The sequence below is a fragment of the Prinia subflava genome, chromosome 5 (assembly GCF_021018805.1).
Source record: "Prinia subflava isolate CZ2003 ecotype Zambia chromosome 5, Cam_Psub_1.2, whole genome shotgun sequence".
NCBI classification, from domain to species: Eukaryota; Metazoa; Chordata; class Aves; order Passeriformes; family Cisticolidae; genus Prinia; species Prinia subflava.
In genome coordinates, this window is record NC_086251.1 from 28,270,307 (window position 1) to 28,290,542 (window position 20,236).

A 20,236-nucleotide genomic window follows, 5' to 3' on the forward strand; every position below is an offset into this window, starting at 1 on the left:
ACAACCGCTCCGGAAATCCCAGTCCACACTACTCCACTTCCTAGTCCACCCATAGAGGGTGCTGCTCAGGGCTGGCCGTCACCTACTGTTTATGTAAGGATGGCTTGGTTTAAATCCTAAAGATGAGAGAGAGAAGCTCAGTTTAGTATCTCTGCTGACAGATAGCAATATCCAAAGAACATTGCCATTGCCCACAAGAGAGCTGTCCTCTGCCAGATGAGATGTTTCAGAATGTCTTCTGGGTCCCCAGACAGGAAGGCACTGGTACATCCCTAAATTCTGCCCACTAACATCCACCCTCTGTGTGGGGTGAATCCACTATATCCTATTGCAAATACAGAGGGCAACTACACTGACACTTGTGGCAATAGCCGTAAATTCACATTAAAAGCCTTTAAGTAATAGCATTGCTGTGTAAAGACAGCCTTTGAAAAGCTTGTTTCCAAAGCTTAGCAGCAGGATTAGGAGGTTACTGGCTCTTAGCTGCGAGCTTTGCAGATGCTAGGGGCTGGCAAAGCAAAATCTGTATCACATGAAAAAGTTGATCAGGTCTGACTCTCCCCTGCCGTGAGATTACTTTTCTCACTACAAAGCATTTCTCCTCAGCAGTAAGTTCAAAGTATGTGTGGGCATGAAGATAGTGTATTGTTCACCAGCTCACTGTTCTGCTGAGCAGCCACGTCGCTTGTTCCCTGGCTCAGGTTATAAACAGCTCAAAATTGCTCACAGCTTAAACGACGTAATCATGATAACCTAGCCTATCTTACCCTACTGTGAGCTCTACTTCAATAATCCTGCTTAATCATTAAACCACACTAAAAGCAAGCCAAGGAGTTTAGGGCAAGAGCCAAGCCAAGGTGTATCAGAGCACTGCTCCAAACTTGAACTGAGCAATCACCTAGAGACAGAGGAAGCCACACAAAGGGATAGCAAAGTTGTTGTGCAAAGGGTCAGAAAGCTGTAGCAGAAAATTTGTATCCGTTGGGACTTGTGAAGCTGTGAGCTGCTCTTGCTAGTCAAGACTGCAGTAGTGCCCTATTTACATCCTTTTCCCAGGAGACCATCTCGTTATCTAGCACACACTCCACTCAAGTCTTGTTGTTGATGTAGATGCTCTGACTAAACCCTTATTCCTGGATGATTATCAAGTACAACAGCAGTTGCCAGTTAGTTTTCAGAATGCTTTACCCCTCTACTAAAGAATACAAAACCAGCAAATTCCTTGGACAGACCTAATCCTTGCCCATGATGCTGCATATTGTGTTATGGCAAACTAATTTTTTTTTCCCAAGACCATTTCATATAGAGGGTGAGATTAGATTAAAAAAAAAAAAAAAAAAAAAAAAAAAAAAGGAATAGCAGGAAAGGAGAGACACATTGCTTCTGTCACTCTGCTGGGGACACTGAGAACAAGGTTGGGCCAAGGCCTGCCCTTGGATGCATCCAGGGCTTGCACTGGTTCCAGGAGGATTATTCTTGTGTGCATGAGTGCATGACAGACAGAACAGATTTGGTCCTTGTTACTTTGACTTTTCCAGGATGCTCCATTTATTTGTGCATTTTAGGAAACAGACTGGTACAGTCAGATGTTCTGTACCTGGGTTCCCCTTCTCCCACCCAAACCAAATAATTTTAGGCTAAATGCATCACCCGTGCCAGAAGATGAGAGAGCCAAATCCTTTCAAAGGCAAAGGACTTACCAAAACCACCAGGGTTTCACCTCAGTAGGACTAAACAAAGAACTTCACCTCAGTCCGTGACAATTTGGCTGAAGAGACAATGAGTCAATTTTTAATTTTCAGACCAAAATAATTGTCTGGGTGGGGGAACACTCGTGCCTCAGCTTCCTTGAAAGCAGGAATGAGAGGATTGGTATTGCTGAGATCATTCCAGAATTTGGGTTACGGTGCAGAAAAGTGATTCACATTCTGCAGTCTGCAATGGGGTATATTTTGTCTTCACTGTCTCACTACCACCTCTTGTAGGATTTGACTGCAGCATGGAAGCATCCTGATTTAACTTTACAGTGCATCATGTTGTTGTTACTGTAGTAACTTATTACTTGGACATCTTGTATTATCTTTATTGCTGCAGTACCTGGTACAAATGTACCGCTGTTTGTCCACACACACTGTTATTACTGACTTATTCCCCAAACTAATTTACTGCAGCATCCTGTTGTGTCTTATTGCTGCATTATCAAAATGCTACTTTACTGCAGTGGCCTGTGTTACCTTATTGCTACATTTATTCTGGTATTATTATGTCAGCTTACTGCCACCTTTTATGGCTGCCCTGCTACCATTTTATTACAGTACTCTATGGGATCTTAGTGCTGAGTTATGCTGAGAGTACATTAATCCATTTGCTTCAGCCTAACGCTGTCTGCACTGGCGCGTCAAACCTTTTCTAGTGCTTGTCCTGCTGCTGTTTTGCCACAATAGATATGAATGCTCTGGATACACTATTATCCAAATAACAGTGCACAGCCATATTTCACAGCCATAGTCCTGGAAGTATGGGAAGTTTTGTAGCTAGCCTGCACAGCTTGGACATTGTCAAAACTTTCCAGACTGTCCTTCCTTGAATTTATGCCATTTAGAACATAAACAGAGGTGGAAAGCTGACTTCCTAACTCATCTTCAGCACGATGAGGTAGTTGGAAGACACTGGACACTTACAAAGCAGCAGATTACTGCTTGCAGTGCTCAATGGGATACTGGTGGGTGTACAAAAGTAGCATCACTTGGAATAAGCAAGGTCATTAAAAAGCAAAAATTCAAGGACATGGTTCATGTGGAAATAGTTACATGTTAGTATCACCATATGTGAAATAAAAGACATGAAGAACAGTTGATATGTATTCCCAGGAGAAGGCCTTGTCTACTGTCATATTTGTTTTGGAGAAATTTAGTCAGGAAATGAGGAGCAGAGCTTTCTTCCCTCCAGAGGATATGCAGCTCTGTCCGCTCAGCTAGCCATCACTGAGCAGATTAGTTTGCACGAGTGTGCATTTAAATGGCAAGCTGTTCAGCATCCAGGCCCCCTGATGCACGCCCATATGCATACTCTCCATCTCTGTAAGAATTCCCTCCATGTGCTCAACTGTTCAAACACGGAATATTCCCCACAGGCAAAATACTGTGGCAGCCAACATGACCATCCTGCAGGAATAAAGCTGAAAGACAAAGCAGAGTGCCTTGCTCACAGGGCAGTAGCACATCCCCAGGTTAAGGTCTGGCATTTCTGCTGCCTGCACAGACCATAACCCAAATTCCACCTGTCCATCACGCGCCAGCATTCTCCAGGCCTGCCCACATGTGCCCCCATGCTGCAGGACCTGAGGAGTATCTCCATGGAGCTACCCCATCCTTCCCCCAGGAGACCTCTCCAGGGTAAGGAACACACTGCAAAGCAGGGACCCACATGTACCACTTTCCATCCCTACTCCTTGCAGTTTCATGTTTTATATGTACATCTTGCCCAGGAATGCTCTACAGACCAGTTTAGGGGTTCACAAAACAGACCTCCCATGGGAAATGCCTTGTGGCTGGGCAGCACTGGCAGTAGAGTAGCTTAGAGTGCGAGCAGCTGTTGGTTTACAGAGCTCCAGTGATGTGTGGCACTGGTGGGTTTGACAGAGATAAAAATACCATCTACAAGGCTCTGAGAAGAGATGACCTCTGCATTTTCCTGGGGATGACCAAGGGGGCACATGTACTTATGCATGAATGGACGTGTGAACCTATTACACAAAGGATTTCCAAGGAGACCCTTTGGCTGGGTGGGCAACAGGGGACAAGACAAATGAGTCCTGCAAGGACTGCTAAGTGACAATTTGGAGGGGACCAAATGTCATTTTCAGAGTCAGGGGACCACAGGAATGTCAGGGACATTCGTGGTGGTTCTGCAGTCCTCAAATTCTTGTGTGTCATGTGTATGTAGAATGATTTTGGTCTGAAGGCTTCAGACAGCAGGCTGTTTAGTGTATAGGCATGTATAAAGAACAAACATCATACTCAGTAGTCTGCTGTACATTCATGCAGGTGTATGGACCTTAGGTATAATTGATATTAGGAGTTTTCTGCAGGAAAGAAAAGATTTATCAGAATGAGAACTGTCATGGGCAAAGAGGAAGGTACTTTTTCTGACAGAAACTATGCTGGCATGTTGTTGTGCATACATAGGCCTTAGATATTAGGATAATACTTGCCTCGGAAGTGAATGTTGTCAATAGCCAGCTGTCTACTTAGCTAGATGGTTTTGCCTAGGTAGGAATGCAGACTTGTAGCCATATAGCAGTTTCTACCACCTGTACAAAAAGCCAATTTGCCTTGGCATGAGTGAAGAAGACCAAGAAATGTCTAGTTTCATGTATGCATCAGATCTGAACTGCTTACAAAATATAGGAGATTTCATGGTATTAAGTCAACTGAGTCTTGAAATTATTTTTATATATAGATAGTATACTGTATGCGAATGCAGGCCATTTTCCTATCTGCAGCTAGTATAAGTGGATTTTATAATAAAGTCACTTCAGTCCTGTCTTCATCCTAACCTCAATACCTCCAACAGCTTGAAACAAGCTACTGGGTCATCTTTTGCTGTTGCATTCATGAGCTGCGGGACAGATGAGTTTTAGTGGAAGCTCATTTCCTCCAATGGTACAATTTCACTCCCAGAGTGATGGTTCTCAGCAGGGTCAGTTATCTGAGCATGATATCACAGCTGGGTGTGCTACTGTTTAGGGAGGGTCACCTGGCACCCAGTGCCCTTCCCACTCACACCCTGCTTCTGCTGGTCCAGTCTCAATCAATTCCCTCCTCTCTGTAGGCACCTGCCCACATCAGAGTGGCCTTTCCCTGGACACATGTGAATGGATTTTGGCTCTCTCCAGTTGGAGAGCTGGAGTCCGGTTTGGTTTGCTTGGAGAAAAGCGTGAACATCCATCATTGATTAGGTATGCAAAATCTTAAATAAATAGAAAATTAAATAAAATATAAACCAACTCACTTTAAAATACTGTGTGTGTGTGTGTGTGTGTGTGTGCTTGTGTGTGCATTGCACATCTCAAACATGACTTTTTGAGCATCAGGCAGAGTCTGATCACATTTGCACTATGTGCGCATGCAGAACGATTCCGCTGACATCAGAGAATTTGCACCACATCAGAGTCTGACTGAAGGGGACAGATCCTTAGGTGATGAAAACCACTCCTGCTCTCCTGACTTCAGCTGAGGATCTGGCCATCATCTCTGGACATGCTACGTGCTGTTGGAAGGACAATGAGCGATGAACTTAAGAGTGCCTTGTGTTTTTCTTTCATTGCTTTAAAGGAGGAGAAACATAGGAAAGAAAAACAAAATTAAAGTCAGTGAATCTGCAGGAGAAATGCATTTGGGATTTTGTGAGAAGGAGAAGCAGCTTCCAGCAGGTATTTTATTGGATCCAGACAGCCACATGAAAGGGAGTGAGATTGTGGCGCCATCTTATTACAGTCACGTTTGTGCCAGGGAGAAAAGAGATGTGGAAAAACACTGATCTCTCTCAGCTCTTCTTTCTCCAAGCTGTGGTTGGGTCTGTTTCCTTAAATAACTAGACAGCAAACCCTCGCCTTGTTGATCTCCTGTGTATGGTGAAGTGTGCTCCTCCAAACCTCAGCTGGAAACAAAGTACCTGCACAGAGCTCAGGCTCCTTAAGGAGCTGTGCAGACGGGGAAGTGTTGGTGTAAGCTGTGAAGAGAGGTGCTCCACTGGCGTGTGGCTCTCTGCTTCCACTTGCTCAGGCTGTCTCCCCTGCAGGGACCTGCTCTCCCTGAAATGCCCCGTCCCCGGTGGTGGTCCCAGCTGTCTCTCCCGCGGGGCGGATGGCTGGAGCTGTCAGGAGGACTGCATCAGGCCCGTGAGGCGCTTGCTTGCCAGAGACTTTCCCTGGAGGGAGGAACAAACAGAAGAGATCCAGAGGTATAAGCAATGTCATAGAATGGTTTCTCTGGGAGTGAGGGGCAGGGGCTTTCCCCCAGAGTAGAGCACAAGGCTCTCCTGACAAGGGAGGTAGGTGAGGTGAGCCGGCCTCTAGAATTTCATGTGCCTGCAGTTTTGCCTCAGGAAAGTGGTTTGGCAAGGAGGAATAGTGCCTAATGATGTCCGGTGGCTATCACTCAAAGCTGTGCCCTGGGATCCTGTCTTGTGAAGATATTTCCTTTCTCCAGTTTCATGGGAACAGGTAATAGCAAAGCCCTGTCCTACACTCACTGCTACTTGTTCTGCCCAGTGCTGTCCTGCTGGTACAGAGCTCTACCCAGCGTGGGGAGGGATGTGCAGCCAAGGCTGCTGTGAAAACTGGCATGTCCCTCCCGTAGTCTGTGAATCAGTATCAGCTGCACAGCATCCACCAGGAGCAGGTCTAGGAAAAAGGTAATTTCAGAGACAGTTTAGCCTGTTCCTGCCCTGCTGCTGCTCACCTTGGCACACTCCTTGGTCACTTGCCTCCTGGGTTGGTGCCTCTTCACTCCTGCTAGGCCTGCCTGTCCTCCCTGTGCTTTCCTCCAAGCCACAAATGCAGGAGCGTGGCTGTGGCAGCCCTGTTCATGCCCTGCTGTCATCTACGTGAGCTTTCCCACTGATTGGCAGGACCAAGGACTAGGAAGAAGGAAGGTCACTTGCACATCTGAACCCTTTCTCTAACTTAACCATGCAGCACCTGCTTTCAGGAGCAAAGGACCTACAGGACCTGTTTCAGGACCTACAGCCAGTGTTCTCCATTTGCAGACAGGGTACATTCACATAGAGAATACTGATGGCTTTGCAATTAATGATATAACAGTGAAAAACTATCTCAGGTGTTGCACCAGTTGCTGTATTTTTTCAGTGAGCTTTCCTCTTGAAATATGATATTTTTCTTAAAAGGAAAAAAAAAAAAGTCTTGCTTGAAATAAACATTCAGGGAATACCAGAGAGCTGTAGAATACCTAGCAGCTCTTAAACAGCCTCCGCTTCATTACTATATTTAGCCAAGATTTCCTTTGTAATAGGAAGTCTTACTAATTGCCATTTCAAAGAAAGAGCCACAAAAAGAGCAAGAGAAATGGATTATTGAGTGAAAATGATTAAATGCAAAGTGTAGAAAAATTTGAAATGTAAAAATTAGCAGGTTATTTGAAATAAATATTTTTAAACAAGTTAACACTCTAGGAAAAAAGAAACACTTCCCACCTCCCTTTGATTTCTAATCTCTTTCCATGTAAGGCTGTTCCAGGAGGATGTAGCTGTTCCCTACAGAAGTGGCATTTCATTACTGAGATGTGTGACTTTCCCCAAATAATTTGTTTAGCTGCGTGAGCACACACAGCCTAATCTGTCCATGTTCTGTATACCAGCAGCTGGCTGTGGGATCACTGTCATCATGCCGATTGTCCTGCCTGGGAGGAGAGGCCCACAGCCATTGCTCTGTGCCTCACACACAGGGCTCAGCGTGGGAATGGCCAGCTCCTTCCCAGAGCTCTCAGACATACCATTCAAGATACGCATGTTTGGGTGGGGTGGGTAGTTGTTTTTAATTTATTGTTTTCCCCACTGTAAATCAAATATTTGATTATTATTATTTTTAAATGCGCTGCTGTAAAGCTTGGCCCAGTGCTACCCCAGGGGGTGGCCAAGTCTTCTGCAGGGCAACATGACTTGGGGGGCTAAGACCAGGGCTGTCATTTTGCTGCTTTTGAGGAGAGTGAATGCTAAGGAATTATCAGTCCCCAAATCCAATTTATAGGATGAAGAAGGTAAAGATATGGATGTTAATTCCTGGAATAATAAGATGTCTGAGTTTACTAAAAATATATATATATAGTTTCCACCAATATTTGGTACTTCCTTAGGGAAAAAAAATAACAAATAAGCCTTGGTTTATAGAATGCCTATTCAGTCAGACTCAAACTAATCTGTGAAAGGCAGCTCCTCTTGTTATCTTCTCACAGGCAGGTGGCTTGGGGCTACGCCAGCTCCCTGCGTCAGGTTCCAGCAGGGCTGAAGAGCAAACACTGTTCCACATCCCCCCCCCCATTTCAACATTCCTGCGTTCAGAGCAGGAAGGAGAAGCGCCGGTAGTGGGCCAGGCTGAGGAGAGGGGACAGCTGCCCTGGAGAACGTGATGGGCTGGAAACGGAGTCAATGGCCGTGGTTTGTGCAGAGCAAGACTTCGCTCATGGGTTCCCAGCGGAAACTGCTCCTCGTCGCGGGGAAAAGCAGCGGCCCCATCTGCAGCTACCCCGTCCCGTGGGAAAGGCGTTTCCCCGGGAACTGCAGCGAACTTCCCGCCCGCGGGCTGGGATGAGGCCCCAGCGCAAAGCCCGTCTGGAGAGCTGTGCCAGGAACGGCCTCACGGGCAGGGACACGCAAACAGATGGGTGCTAGAAGCTCTGGGGGGGGTGTTTTGTTTTAGACAGCAAGAAGCAGGCAGCAGTGTTGTCTGCTTGGCTGTTGTGTTCACCTCCGTGCTAGGAGAGATGGCAAAGGGATCCCTGAAACTGTACAGAGGGATTAATTCTGTGACATTTTTGACAAGCAAAAGCACTGTAATGTTCAGCCCCCAGCTAGAGGCGTACTGATGTAGGGGATTTTGTTTCAACCCAATGCAGGGCCAAGTGTCAGCCTCACAGCATGGGTCTGAGTGCAGCCTGGAGTTGGGTGAGATGCAGGTGTTCAGCTGAGGATTCTCTCATCTTAGACATCCTCATTAAAATAAAAATAAAAGAGGATCAGGAAAAAACTGTATTTCATTAGGAAAACTGGTATCTCTTTCCTATTACTAAAATTAACAAGAAAGGAGTAAAACATTGTATAACAGGTGGAAAAGCTGGATGGGATCTGCAATCCACCTGCTTATATAAATCAACATGTCTCAGTTGAAGAGCATGGTGATTTACACCAGTTGAGGGGCTGGCCCATGGTATCTCTAGTTCAGGTTTAGCCCTGCAGGGCTTCTAAGGCACAAAGCCCATCAGGAGACACAACAGATTTGCATCAGCTGACTGTCAAAAGCCTGAAGGAAGCACGCACGATAGCTCCTTTGGAATGGGGCAGCAGCTCACTGCAGGCAGCCAGCACTCTCTCCAGGACCCCCAGCCAGTCCATCCAAACCTACCTGCCCCTGCTTGCCAAAAGGGTGTCTGTGGCCAAAGAGTCCAGGGTGAGCACAGCCTGCTTTAGTGTCATGGCTTAGTGTCCAGAAAAGAGGTGTCTGGGTGACCAGGAGAGGGTGGCCTGTGTGCACCCTGAGACAGCAGAAGTGAGATGCACCCCTGTATTCTTTGTGATCCCACAACCCTTCCCTGAGGCTGGCATGGTGTGAGTGACTGAGTCAGTCAGGTGAAAGGCTGCTCTGAGAAGCTGAAGGTGGCTGAAATAGTTCTTAATTGGGTACAACACATGCCAAAAAAGTTCAGGTCCAGGAGGGCATGTTGGGTCTCATGTACCACGTGGAATGGATGGAATTCCCTTGGGGATATATCTGACAGAGCAAGGATGTTTCAGTTTATTATGATGTGAAGGTTTGGCACAAACAACACCTAGTTTCTTTAAAAATGTTCAACCAAAATAAATTTTGTTTTCCCTCCATACATCTTTGTTCATCATGAAACCAGTGGCTGTCTCTACCTCTCCTCTCCTCACTGGAAGAGAATTTCAACAACAACTGCTGTATTTCCAGGAGAAATTTCATCTAAGCTAGGCTGGCAGGGGATTTGAAAAGCATACCAGCTCAAGCTCAGCACACTTCAGTGCTTCTTTTACTGTGCCACATGTATATGCTGAATAACTTAAGGCAAGATGGATGTATGGAGTAAAATTTTTATATGGGGTCTAAAGTGTATAAAGAAATCCCCAATCCTCCAGTCCCAAAATATTTGTCACTACTAATTAGGGTTACAACAACTAAAAGCCCAGACTGTTGTCGCTCAAACAGCATAGCACAAGCAGTAGGGCATATGTTGTATGACATATGTTGTGTGTCGTCTTGGATGGAGGAAGGCTTCCTTTCTCTCATGTCCTGTAAGCAATTGAGCAGTTCCACAGCTTACATGCAAGGATGACACTGAGCTTCACCGCATCTGGTAAAGGTAATGTCCAGTTCTCTCTATGCTGCTAAAGGAATATTTTTTTCCCTTGAACACCCCCATGACAGGAGCCATTTCTTAAAGGCAGTGTAAAATCTGAATTTGAAGTAACCTAAGGAAAACATCAAGGAATTCTTAATAAACCTAATGAAGCTGTCTCCTAGAATACGACTTCCAAGTATGTGGCCATCCTAACTGCTTGGCTACATGTCCAGCAGAGGATTGGACCTCAGCACTTGTGGACCATCAGGGCTCACTGAGGCCCAGTGGAATAAAGATTAACCTATAGGTCACAGGAGATGGTTAGCATCTTTAGTGGCTGAGCTTTTGTTGAGCAGCTACTAAGCTAAAGTGTAAAATACAAACAGCAATAATTTTCATGAAGAAAAATTCAGCAATTTAACATAGGCAAGAAGCCAAGTAAGAAGGAAAAAAGGGTGCCTGGCATTTGATGCAAAAAAAGGGACAGCAGTCCTTTCAAACTTCCTGTATGAGCCACCAGAATTTTCATCTTGCTCCTTGCTTTTATCTGCCAAAACCAGCACTTTGCACAGTGGGAGAGAAGCAAAGAGTGGGAACTTCAAAAAATATTTTTAAATGGAAAGTTTAGTTCTGCCCAGTACTCATGGCTTCACACAATGTTGATGTGGTCTGCCCAGCACAGCTCAATTCAGCATGCAGACATTCCCCACCCCCAGCATGCACAAGCCAGAGCTCCCATGCATGTTGTCAACAACTTACCTGAACACCCAGGCAGGATTTCTCCCATAAGGAGCTTTGTGGCTGCAGCAGTGGGAGAGAGGAGAGATGGCAGCACAGGCTCCTGTTTGCTGTGTCAACACAGACCAAACTGCTTTCACGCTTGACTGCTCACCTCCACAATTTCCACCCACCAACTTGGGGCTTTGTTTTCTACAGCTGGCCCCACTTACTGCTTTCTACCCCTCATTTGTGCTCAGGGCTCTCCTCTTCCCAGTCTGCTGCTCAATCTGCTCCAGCCAGAAGCATCACCTTCCTGGAAGAGAAGTCATCTCTTGGGGAACACTGTTGCCCTGTCCCCCTTTGCAGAGACCTGGGGCTGAGCTTCATCTCCAGTGGAGGTGAGGTAGTTCTCCTTCCATCGGCTTGAATCTAAGGTTTTTCACATCATCACAGGGCACTACTCAGTTTTCCTTTTAGTTAACATATTACAAGAAATTTGGCAGTGGGCAGACAGCATCCTGCAACCAAATTTTACTTCTGAAGAGATTTCCATAGCCCTAGCACTGCCATCACTGGTTTTCAATGTTATATTACAATGCAGATATTGGGAAAGCTTTATTTTTGTCCCATTTTAAAAATATTCTTTTTATTAGATTTTTTCATTAAGATATACATTGTCAACATAAGATAAACGTAACATAAATTAATGAAGTTAAATAAGAAACTGAATTAAAAACATAAACAATACTGGAAAATAACTTAGTTCAACGCAAAATAAACACAGACATATAAACTATGAACATAAGTAACATAAATTAACACACAAAATGTGGTGGACAATACCACCAATTACATACTGACACAACCTGAAAACAGGAGCTGCAAAATGCCTGTAGAGGGTATGGTGGGGCCAGATGCTCCCAGCATGCACAATGCTCACCTGTTCTTGCCAGCATGGTCTCGTGAGTTATCCTTAAATTCCTGCAGGGTGGGCCCCACTCCTCTTCTAAGGCTTGACTGACAAGTTACCTGAGCTTCTTGCCATTCCTGCCCATCACAGTGAAGCTCAAACACCATGGGTTATGTTCACACATTTGATTTTTTGCTCTTCTAGCTCATATCTCTTATGGGAACAGTTTAGAGCTTCAGCCCAATTAAAACCAGTATCATCTATTCCCATTTTAAGTTGTGAGGATTTCTTACACTTCCTAAATGAGGCATTGCACTTTGCTTGGAGAAATACCAGTGCACAACTGCATATGACACAAACCAGTATCTGTGCATCTACCCACTCCTAGCACAGCTTTATAATAGCTGCAGCCCTCCTCTGCCATCCCACTAACACCACAAGTAAGATCCTCTTATTTTGTGGTGCAGTCTGGGCTCCTTGTAGCTGAGAGTGAACCAATTTTGGCATTATTTGAAGCTGTCTACAGACTGCAAAGTCAGGATATGTTCCTCCCTTTGACCCAGGAAGACAGAGGAGCAGATGGATCACTGCAGCCAGTACACAATGGTGTAGCAGACTGTTTTTTCAAGCCATCTCAGAAATACCTTAACTGAATGTTGCTGGTCTAGCTCTCAGGCAGGGTGTGGTTCTGTGCAAAAGACTCAGCTTGTCTGACAGCCTTCAGCACGACTGGGAACCAGATATATAAATGTCTTATACAGAGGAAAATGGATGCACCACCGAAATATCAAATCTCTCTGGAGTATCAAAATAAACTTGGCTGAAATCACAGCAGGGAGTAAGCACACTCTCCATCCCAAACACCTTGCTAAGGTCATGGTTTAGTATCTGCAGCTAGACCTGTCTGTAGTGAGAAGGTATCAACTTTTATCTTCAAGGGCTTGTGTGTGGCTCCAATAAAATACAGCAAATTAATAGAGGGTGTGTTTGAACTCTATATAGTGCTTTTCACCCAGAAGGGTCCCCAAGCACTTTCACAAATAGTATGCACAAAGATCACTCACCCACTTTGCCCTTACAGCGGCAAAAGGAAGTGTGCACATGCAGCCTAATCTGTCCGTGCCCTGTCATCCTGTGCCAGCAGCACTACACAGCTGGGCTTTTAGGAAGTGAGGATAGCTCATCGACTAGAAACAATGAATACTTACCCCTTAAAGGAGCCCCAGTGTATGGAGCAGACTGTGCAGCATATGGGTGACACATGCAACTTACCCCTTACCAGACTGGGTAAGGTACCGCGATGATACCAAGAGGAGACGCGGTGCATTCCCGCCTGCGGCGGTGTGTCAGTGCATGCACCATGCAGGCCATGCATCTGGCCCTCTGCAGCCCCAGCTGTGGACACTGGCTGGCTGTAACACCAAGGAACCATCACACAGCAGGCTGCAAACACGGCCTGCAGCTCCTTTGTGCTTTGGGTATGTTCTGATGCTTCCCATCATCTAAGTAATGCGAGTTCCTTTTCTCAGTACAAGCCAGTGTAATGACTGGAGTAGTGAAGTGAGCACATTTTCTTTTAAAGTAAAATTCCTTCCAAAGATAAAGATAACCCTTTTCCCAGATGTATTTTCGCGATGCCAAATCTAAAAAACTTTGGAATCATTCCTGTATCCCTTCCCTTCTTGCTGTCTGTTCTGATAGCCATTTCACCAGCATCTCAGTGTATCATCTTTTCATACTATCCACTTTTTCAACCACTATTCTCTACCAATAATGGCTTAAACCTTTGTCATTATTGCAGGTTGTGAATACTTTCTGTATCCCCAAATGCTGTGATCTATTTATGCAAGCTGGTAAAACTGGGAAAGTGAAAAAGTGGGAAAGGTGGTAAATTTATGACAGCTTTATGAGATTATCAAGGAACCAGTTAAAAAGATGGCATCAAGCAGCAATTCTTTCTCCAGCCTTACACCTTCTTCACTGCTTTCATGGTTACTATTTATAATACATCACAGTGACACAGCTGTGCAAAACATCACACAGTTCACCTGAGAAAGATAAGATTCCATCAACACATTTCACATGTGTGACACCACACTCATGAATTAAGAATGGAACTGAGTTTGACTTGGACTCTGATCCAACTGTACACAAACCAAGAAGACATAAAAACCAGCATGAGTAGCAGTGGCCAAGGGATGAAGCTCATGGTCAGGAAGATGGGGAAGGAACAGGGAAAAAAAATAGTGACAACATGGAGCTGGGAGACAGCTGAGAACATGGAGGAATGGACAGACAGGCAATCAGGGTAGAAACTACAGCTTTCATAGCAGTATAATGCAAGAGAGCAGATACATATGGAACTGAAATAAAACATGCAACTGTGGATTTCTCTGGGCACTGAACTGGGATGCATTTACATCCTGAGGTAAGAATTGTTCAATACAAAATTACCAAAAGATACCAGAAAACTAAAGGAAAGGAAATGCTACCGTGATAATGTCAGTTTGCATCACTGCAAGGGGCAGGAGGGCATTTTGGGCTCCAGACAGAAGGTACCTTGGGCACTGAACATGATAAATACATTGAATACAAGATTTCCAGTCATCCTTGTTTCTGGAAAAGTTATCCTTGCATGAGAAACCCAGGTGGAGCACTGGCTCCACCCCCATTAAGGATGTCATGTGGGACTTTGTCTACAATGCTCCTGGGTGAGAATACAAAACCACTAGACTGGTACTGCTATCACAAGGATGACAGCAGCTCCTGCTTCCCAGCTTCTCCTTCTGCCAATGCTATGGTTAATGAAGCTGAGCCAGTCTGTTGATTCAGTTATTAACCTGTGCCTGGGAAGTGAGACAATCTTCAGTCTTCATTGACGTGCTGTACAAAATGTTCCATCCAAAATGTCCAGGATTCTTTGAAGAAGGGTCATTTGAAAACTTTCATTCTTACAACCTTAATCTATAGCCTACTTCCTACACAGCTCAAACACAGACCATCTCATCCTTCCTTTATTTTCTTTCAACACTGTCTTTAATTTACACAAGAGATTCTTTGCCTTCTTCTGGTAAAGACCTTTTCCAGTCCAGGAACATAATGTGTAGCAGTGTCCCATATCCATCAATTCAGCCAGAATTTGTAAAAATTCTGCCTAAAGAATAGATTGCTGCTCTGGTCACTCCCTTGTCCTTTAAAGCACAAAGACTGAGAACTCTTATCCTTTCAAAACTGGTACATGTGGGTGTGCCTTTTGTTCTTAAAGAAATATCAGCTGGGAATAAAATCCAGAGGTCTTGGCACTGAGTCACCACCTGGACACTGAGTCAGAAAATTTAACACCTGTTTCTTCCAGGGAAAATCTGGAATATAGCCATTTTAGGAAAGTTTGAATTCAAGTTTGGGTATCATGGCCCAGGTTTATCTAAGTTACCTGCTGAGGCTGGTATCCATAGGTTTAATCCCTGTTATTGCTGAAGTACCCATTGCTGCTTTTAGAGATAATGTTCAAGATGCAACAAAGGACCCCCCTCCTACTTCCTCCTTTATTAAATGCAAATGGCTACCAGCACAAGTTAGGCAGAGATTTGGTGGCTTCCTTCGTGAGACAAAAAGCAGCAGTAGTTCCCCTAAATGTACTCATTAAAATATATTTTCTTTCTACACTTGGCCCTGAAGGATCATCTTGGCTTATGAGAACTAAGCTTCTGTCTATCTGATTATTAAATAATTTCTAAACAGACGGGAAACTACAGTGGTTTAAACAGCTAGGCTGAGACTGCAAGGCTAAAAATAGTATAGCAGGCTCCTTTTAATTAGTAAGATGATGAAAAATGACAGAAGAGAGAGATGTAGATATATGGATCTGTGTGTATGTGTGTCTTTAAAATTAAGTTATTACTTCAATACTAGATATTATTTATAACATATATGATACGTGGTGTCTGATTTTTATGATGCCATTTATCTTCACTTGGGAGAGAAGACAAGCTAACTCTGCTTTCATAGTGTCAATCCTTGTTGTATTCCAAAGGAAAATTATAATAAGATAAACCTGCCACCATGCACAGTGCCATCCTTTTTTAAACGAGGTGGATTAGTAAGTGCTCCAAAGCAATAGACTGTCAGCTCTGCAACTCCATGATATTGACCGTCCCCCAGGGCACCCTGGAGAGCATGAAGAGCCAGCCTAGCTTTATACCTGTGATTCCACAGCATGGCAGCCTGCCACAGGGCCAAAAGGGTCAGGTACTGTGATGTTTATCCTACTACTCTGCTGCCTGTGTATTTTTGAGGACTCTTCAAAACCTGAAGAGAGGAGAAAAGACATCTGCTACCCCTCTGCTCCAGCAGCGCTGGGCACCACGTGCCCTGTAGTGTTCTGCTCCACCATGAAGATGTGGCCCTTTGATGCTCACCAATGACTGATGACATGTTTGGTCCTGGGACCACAAAGCTGCCAGGAAACACATGGACATCACAGCTTCAGACTTCTGTCAGGTGAGTCAAGGAGGCTGAGGGTGCCTGGCCTGTTGGGGGCTGGGTCAGACAGATGTTCCCTTGCTCCAAGGGGAACCCAGACAGGCACTACAAACCATGCCCTTTGGTACAGAAGGACCTGACTGCAGTGGGCACAATCTTTGACCAATGGCCTTTTGACCATTGGACTAAGGTGGCAGCTGATACTTCATAAGAACCTGGAAGTAAAAGGTAAACCATCACAACAGTGAAAATTGCCCTATCAAAATCTTGCTCTTAGTGTCATGCTTAATGTGGACCAGATAGCACCCAGCTTTCAGAAAGATTTGGTGCAAAAACTTGGTGCATTCATTAGTCATGAGATGCCTTCTCTTGGTCAAAAGTATCAAGCCAAGGAAGACACGGCAGTGGGTCTTGAAGAAATTGAAGAATGGTATAAAAAATTACGTAAAGCCCTGTTCTTTCTTATTCTCCATTGATCCATGAGAAGGTGGAAAGCCTCTTGTTGACTAGCAGAACTTCATGGTGTCTTGCTAAAGTATGTCAAATGGTCTGGAGCTAAGCCCTGTCTCCTGAGTTATGACTCTGAGATGATCAGGACCCTGTGGGTAAAACAAGTTCCACTTGCTCCAAGTCTGTGCTCCCGAAACCAAGTGTACAGCTTTCCACCCAGTGCAGGAGACCAATTTGGGAGCACTGGAAGATTTTTCGGGGGTGGGGCTTAAGCCAAGTAAGAGGAAAAAACCTGCAATACTCTGCAGTTTTTCAGCATAAAGCTTTACTGCTCTTTCTGAAGTGTTGCATTTTTCCTGTCTGTGTCAATCAAGAGATGATGAGACCTTAGTAACCAGAACAGGCAAACTTAGGGAGTCTGATTTTTTCCACCCAGGTGAAGACTCCTTGTCTAAGATGCTGGACATGTCTGATCTTCTGGCTACAAGCCAGCTTTCTCTGATAGGGAAAGCAACACTGTAAGTACAGTATTTTGAGCAAGGAAGGGATCATGAATCCCTTCCTCTATGCTCCTGCTCTGGCTCTATGACAGCTGCAATGTGCACCTGCAAAGTTCCCCAAATTTGAGTACAATAATGTAAAAGGAAGGACTATAGAAGAAAGGGGGTCCAAGAGAGCTGGTCAATATTCAAGCGTCACTTCTTCCAAGCTCAAGACCAGTGTATTGCCATGAGCAAGAAATCAAGCAAAGGGAGCAGGAGACCCCTTTGGATGAGCAGGGAGCTTCTAGGAAGCCTCAAACAGATTCTGGGATGTGGAAAAAGGAACTGGCCATGTGGGAGGACTAAAGGAACAGTCAGAGTATGTGAGGATGAGACAAAGAAGGCCAAAGCCCATTTGGAATTAAGTCTGGCAAGGGATGTCAAGGACAGCAAGAAGGGTTTCTACAAGTACATCAGCAGCAAAAGGAAAATTTGGGAAAATGTGGGGCTGCTGCTGAATCCGATACATATCCTGGTGACAGAAGACAGAGAAGGCCCAATTACTGAATGCCTCAGTTTTTAGTGATGAGGTTGGGAATCCCACACTTTAGAGGTAAGAGAGGAAGGCTGGAGAAAGGAAGACTTCCCCTTGGACATAGAGGGCTGGGTAAGAGATTGACCAGGCAGACTTACGTCCCATAAACTTCTTTACACTGAGGGTGGCAGAGCACTGGGATAGGCTGCCCAGGGAGGCTGTGGAGTCTCCCTCTGGAAACAGTCCAAATCCACCTGGACACATTCCTGTGTACCTTGCTCTAGGTGACCGTGCCTTAGCAGGAGAATTGGACTGGGTGATCTCCAGAGGTCCCTTCCAACTGTAACCATTCTGTGATTTCCCAAAATTCTGGGTCACAGGCTATAGCCAAATATGAAAATTTTCCCAGGGGGTCTACTGGCCTTCCCAGTGCCAGACAGAGAAGCAGTCTGGAGATGGCCCATATCCACAGGCAATTACTAGTTCGGTCAACCTGTGAGACTATTTCACTTCAATTATGATTCTTTAAGGCAAATAAACTTTTAGCCCTTACAGGTTTGGAGATTTCTCTTATAGCCATCACTGGAAATGTAGCCTCATATTAATCTCCTTGCAAAATAGGCTCAGTGCTCCTCCCTTAAGAGAGACAAAGTGGGGGTCTGTTCCAGCCAAACCTTAAGCATACACTTAACTTCATCATGCCTGTGCAGGGAGACCTTGAGTATGTGATCCTGTAATGTGCTATCACTAAAGCACAGTGGAGCTCTGGAAGTATGAACTGCTGAATTGCTCCACTCCTACAGAGTCAGGGAGCTGCAGTGCATTTTGGAGAACTAGAGCATACAGAATTAACTTTGTCTTAATTCAGTCCCCAGAGCATACCATAAAGTTCTCACTTTAGTAATACTGTCTTCTGAGGACATTATGACATGTCAATGTAGTGACTATTTCTCACCTGATGGCAATGACAAACTGCAAAGTATAAAGTATAATGACATAATGCAAAGTATAAAAAATTCAGACTCTTCCTAGTTCTGGTAACTACCATGCCATCAGAAGATGAGATTTTATACATGTATTAAGAGAAATGAAAAAAAATATTTACAGCATGCTAGCCAGTAAGACAAAAATGAACTAAAGTGCCAACCAATCTACTACAATTTTCTTTACTGCTACTTGCATTCTAATCATAGCATCCCAAATTTAGCTTGTCAAGTTACCCTTCAAATCAAATGCAATAGAAAAATCCATCCTTGGCTGTGCAACTATAAACCCAGCCAGTCTAGTAAAGTGAGAGTTACTCTTCCACATACTTGGCAAATCTGGGAGCAGAATTTACCACTCAGTGTAAATATTTCTTCATCGTTTGTTTAAAAAAAAATTTAAAAAATCTTTCCTACTCCTCTCTCCCTGGCAGACTCTTAGAAAGTAGTAAATATGCAGATGGGCATGGTGATATATTTTGTATCAACATATTTTAAATGTGTGCATATGCATTAGCTATATAAATACATTCCCCAGGAAGTCTGCCAGTGGATGTACTACAAAGCCTTGTATGTTACTGTTGGGTTTGCTTGCGCAGTAGCGCAGCGGCGTCAGGAAGAGCTGCTCTCGGCTTATTTGCTCTACAGCAGCTCACACTTACCTGCACAGCTTCCTGTTTCTCTCACGATATACAAAGGTGCTATATTTATAGGCCATGTGTGTAGTGTACATATAAATATACATATATATACACACACATACAAAAATGCTTTGGGTGGGAACTTTAAAGATTATCTAGTTCCACCTCCCTGTCACAGGCAGGGACACCTTTCATTAGGCCAGGCTGCTCAGAGCTCCATCCACCCTGTCCTTCAACATGTCCTGGGATGGAGCATCTGCAGGTTCTTTGGGTAGCCTGTTCCAGTGCTTCACTACTCTCATAGCAAAGATTTTTTCCTAACACCCAATCTAAACCTACTCTGTTTTAGCTTGAATTTGTTCAGCCTTTTCCTGTCACAATATGCTCTTGTACAACATCCCTCTCATCTTTCCTGTAGGCTCCTTTAAAGTACAGGATGGCCACAATTAGGTAACCCCAAAGCCTTGACTTTTCTGGACTGAATAAACCAAATTTTCTCAGCCTTTCCTTGTAGAAGAGGTAATCTATTCCTCTAATCAACTTTGTGGTCCTCCTCTGATTTGGTAGATGTCTTTCCTGTCCTGGGGACTCCAGAGCTGGATGCAACATTCCAGGTGGTGTCGTATGAGAGTGGAGCAGAGGGGCAGAATCCCCTTTCACAACCTGTTGGTCATGCTGCTTTTGATCCAGCTCAAAACACAGCCTGTGCTGCCCAGTATTCCTGCTACTCCATTCCACCTGCAGTATCTGCCTCTGGTCCTGCCCCCTCTCCCTGCTTTTCCTGTTCTGTAGAAAAATTGCTGCACGGGCAGATGCCTGAACACTAGTGGGGCAGGCAGGTCTTGCCCAAGGTCCGGACAGACCAGCTGGAGGGTGGAGACTGACGAAGGACGAAGAGGGAGGAGATCTGCCCGCTGCCCCCCGTCTAAAGGGTTTAGCAGT

General features: G+C 44.7%; 1 protein-coding gene across 1 annotated transcript in view; it reads right to left on the minus strand.

The window, feature by feature from the left end:
• Positions 1-1,330: 1,330 nt before the first annotated feature.
• The window catches only part of RGS6 (regulator of G protein signaling 6), a 262,657-nt gene continuing 243,751 nt past the window's right edge, over positions 1,331-20,236 (minus strand). The window contains exon 17 of the mRNA XM_063398679.1: positions 1,331-5,931. Coding sequence (XP_063254749.1) covers positions 5,881-5,931 — 51 coding nt within the window. The 3' untranslated portion in view covers positions 1,331-5,880. The remainder of the gene's footprint in view (positions 5,932-20,236) is intronic.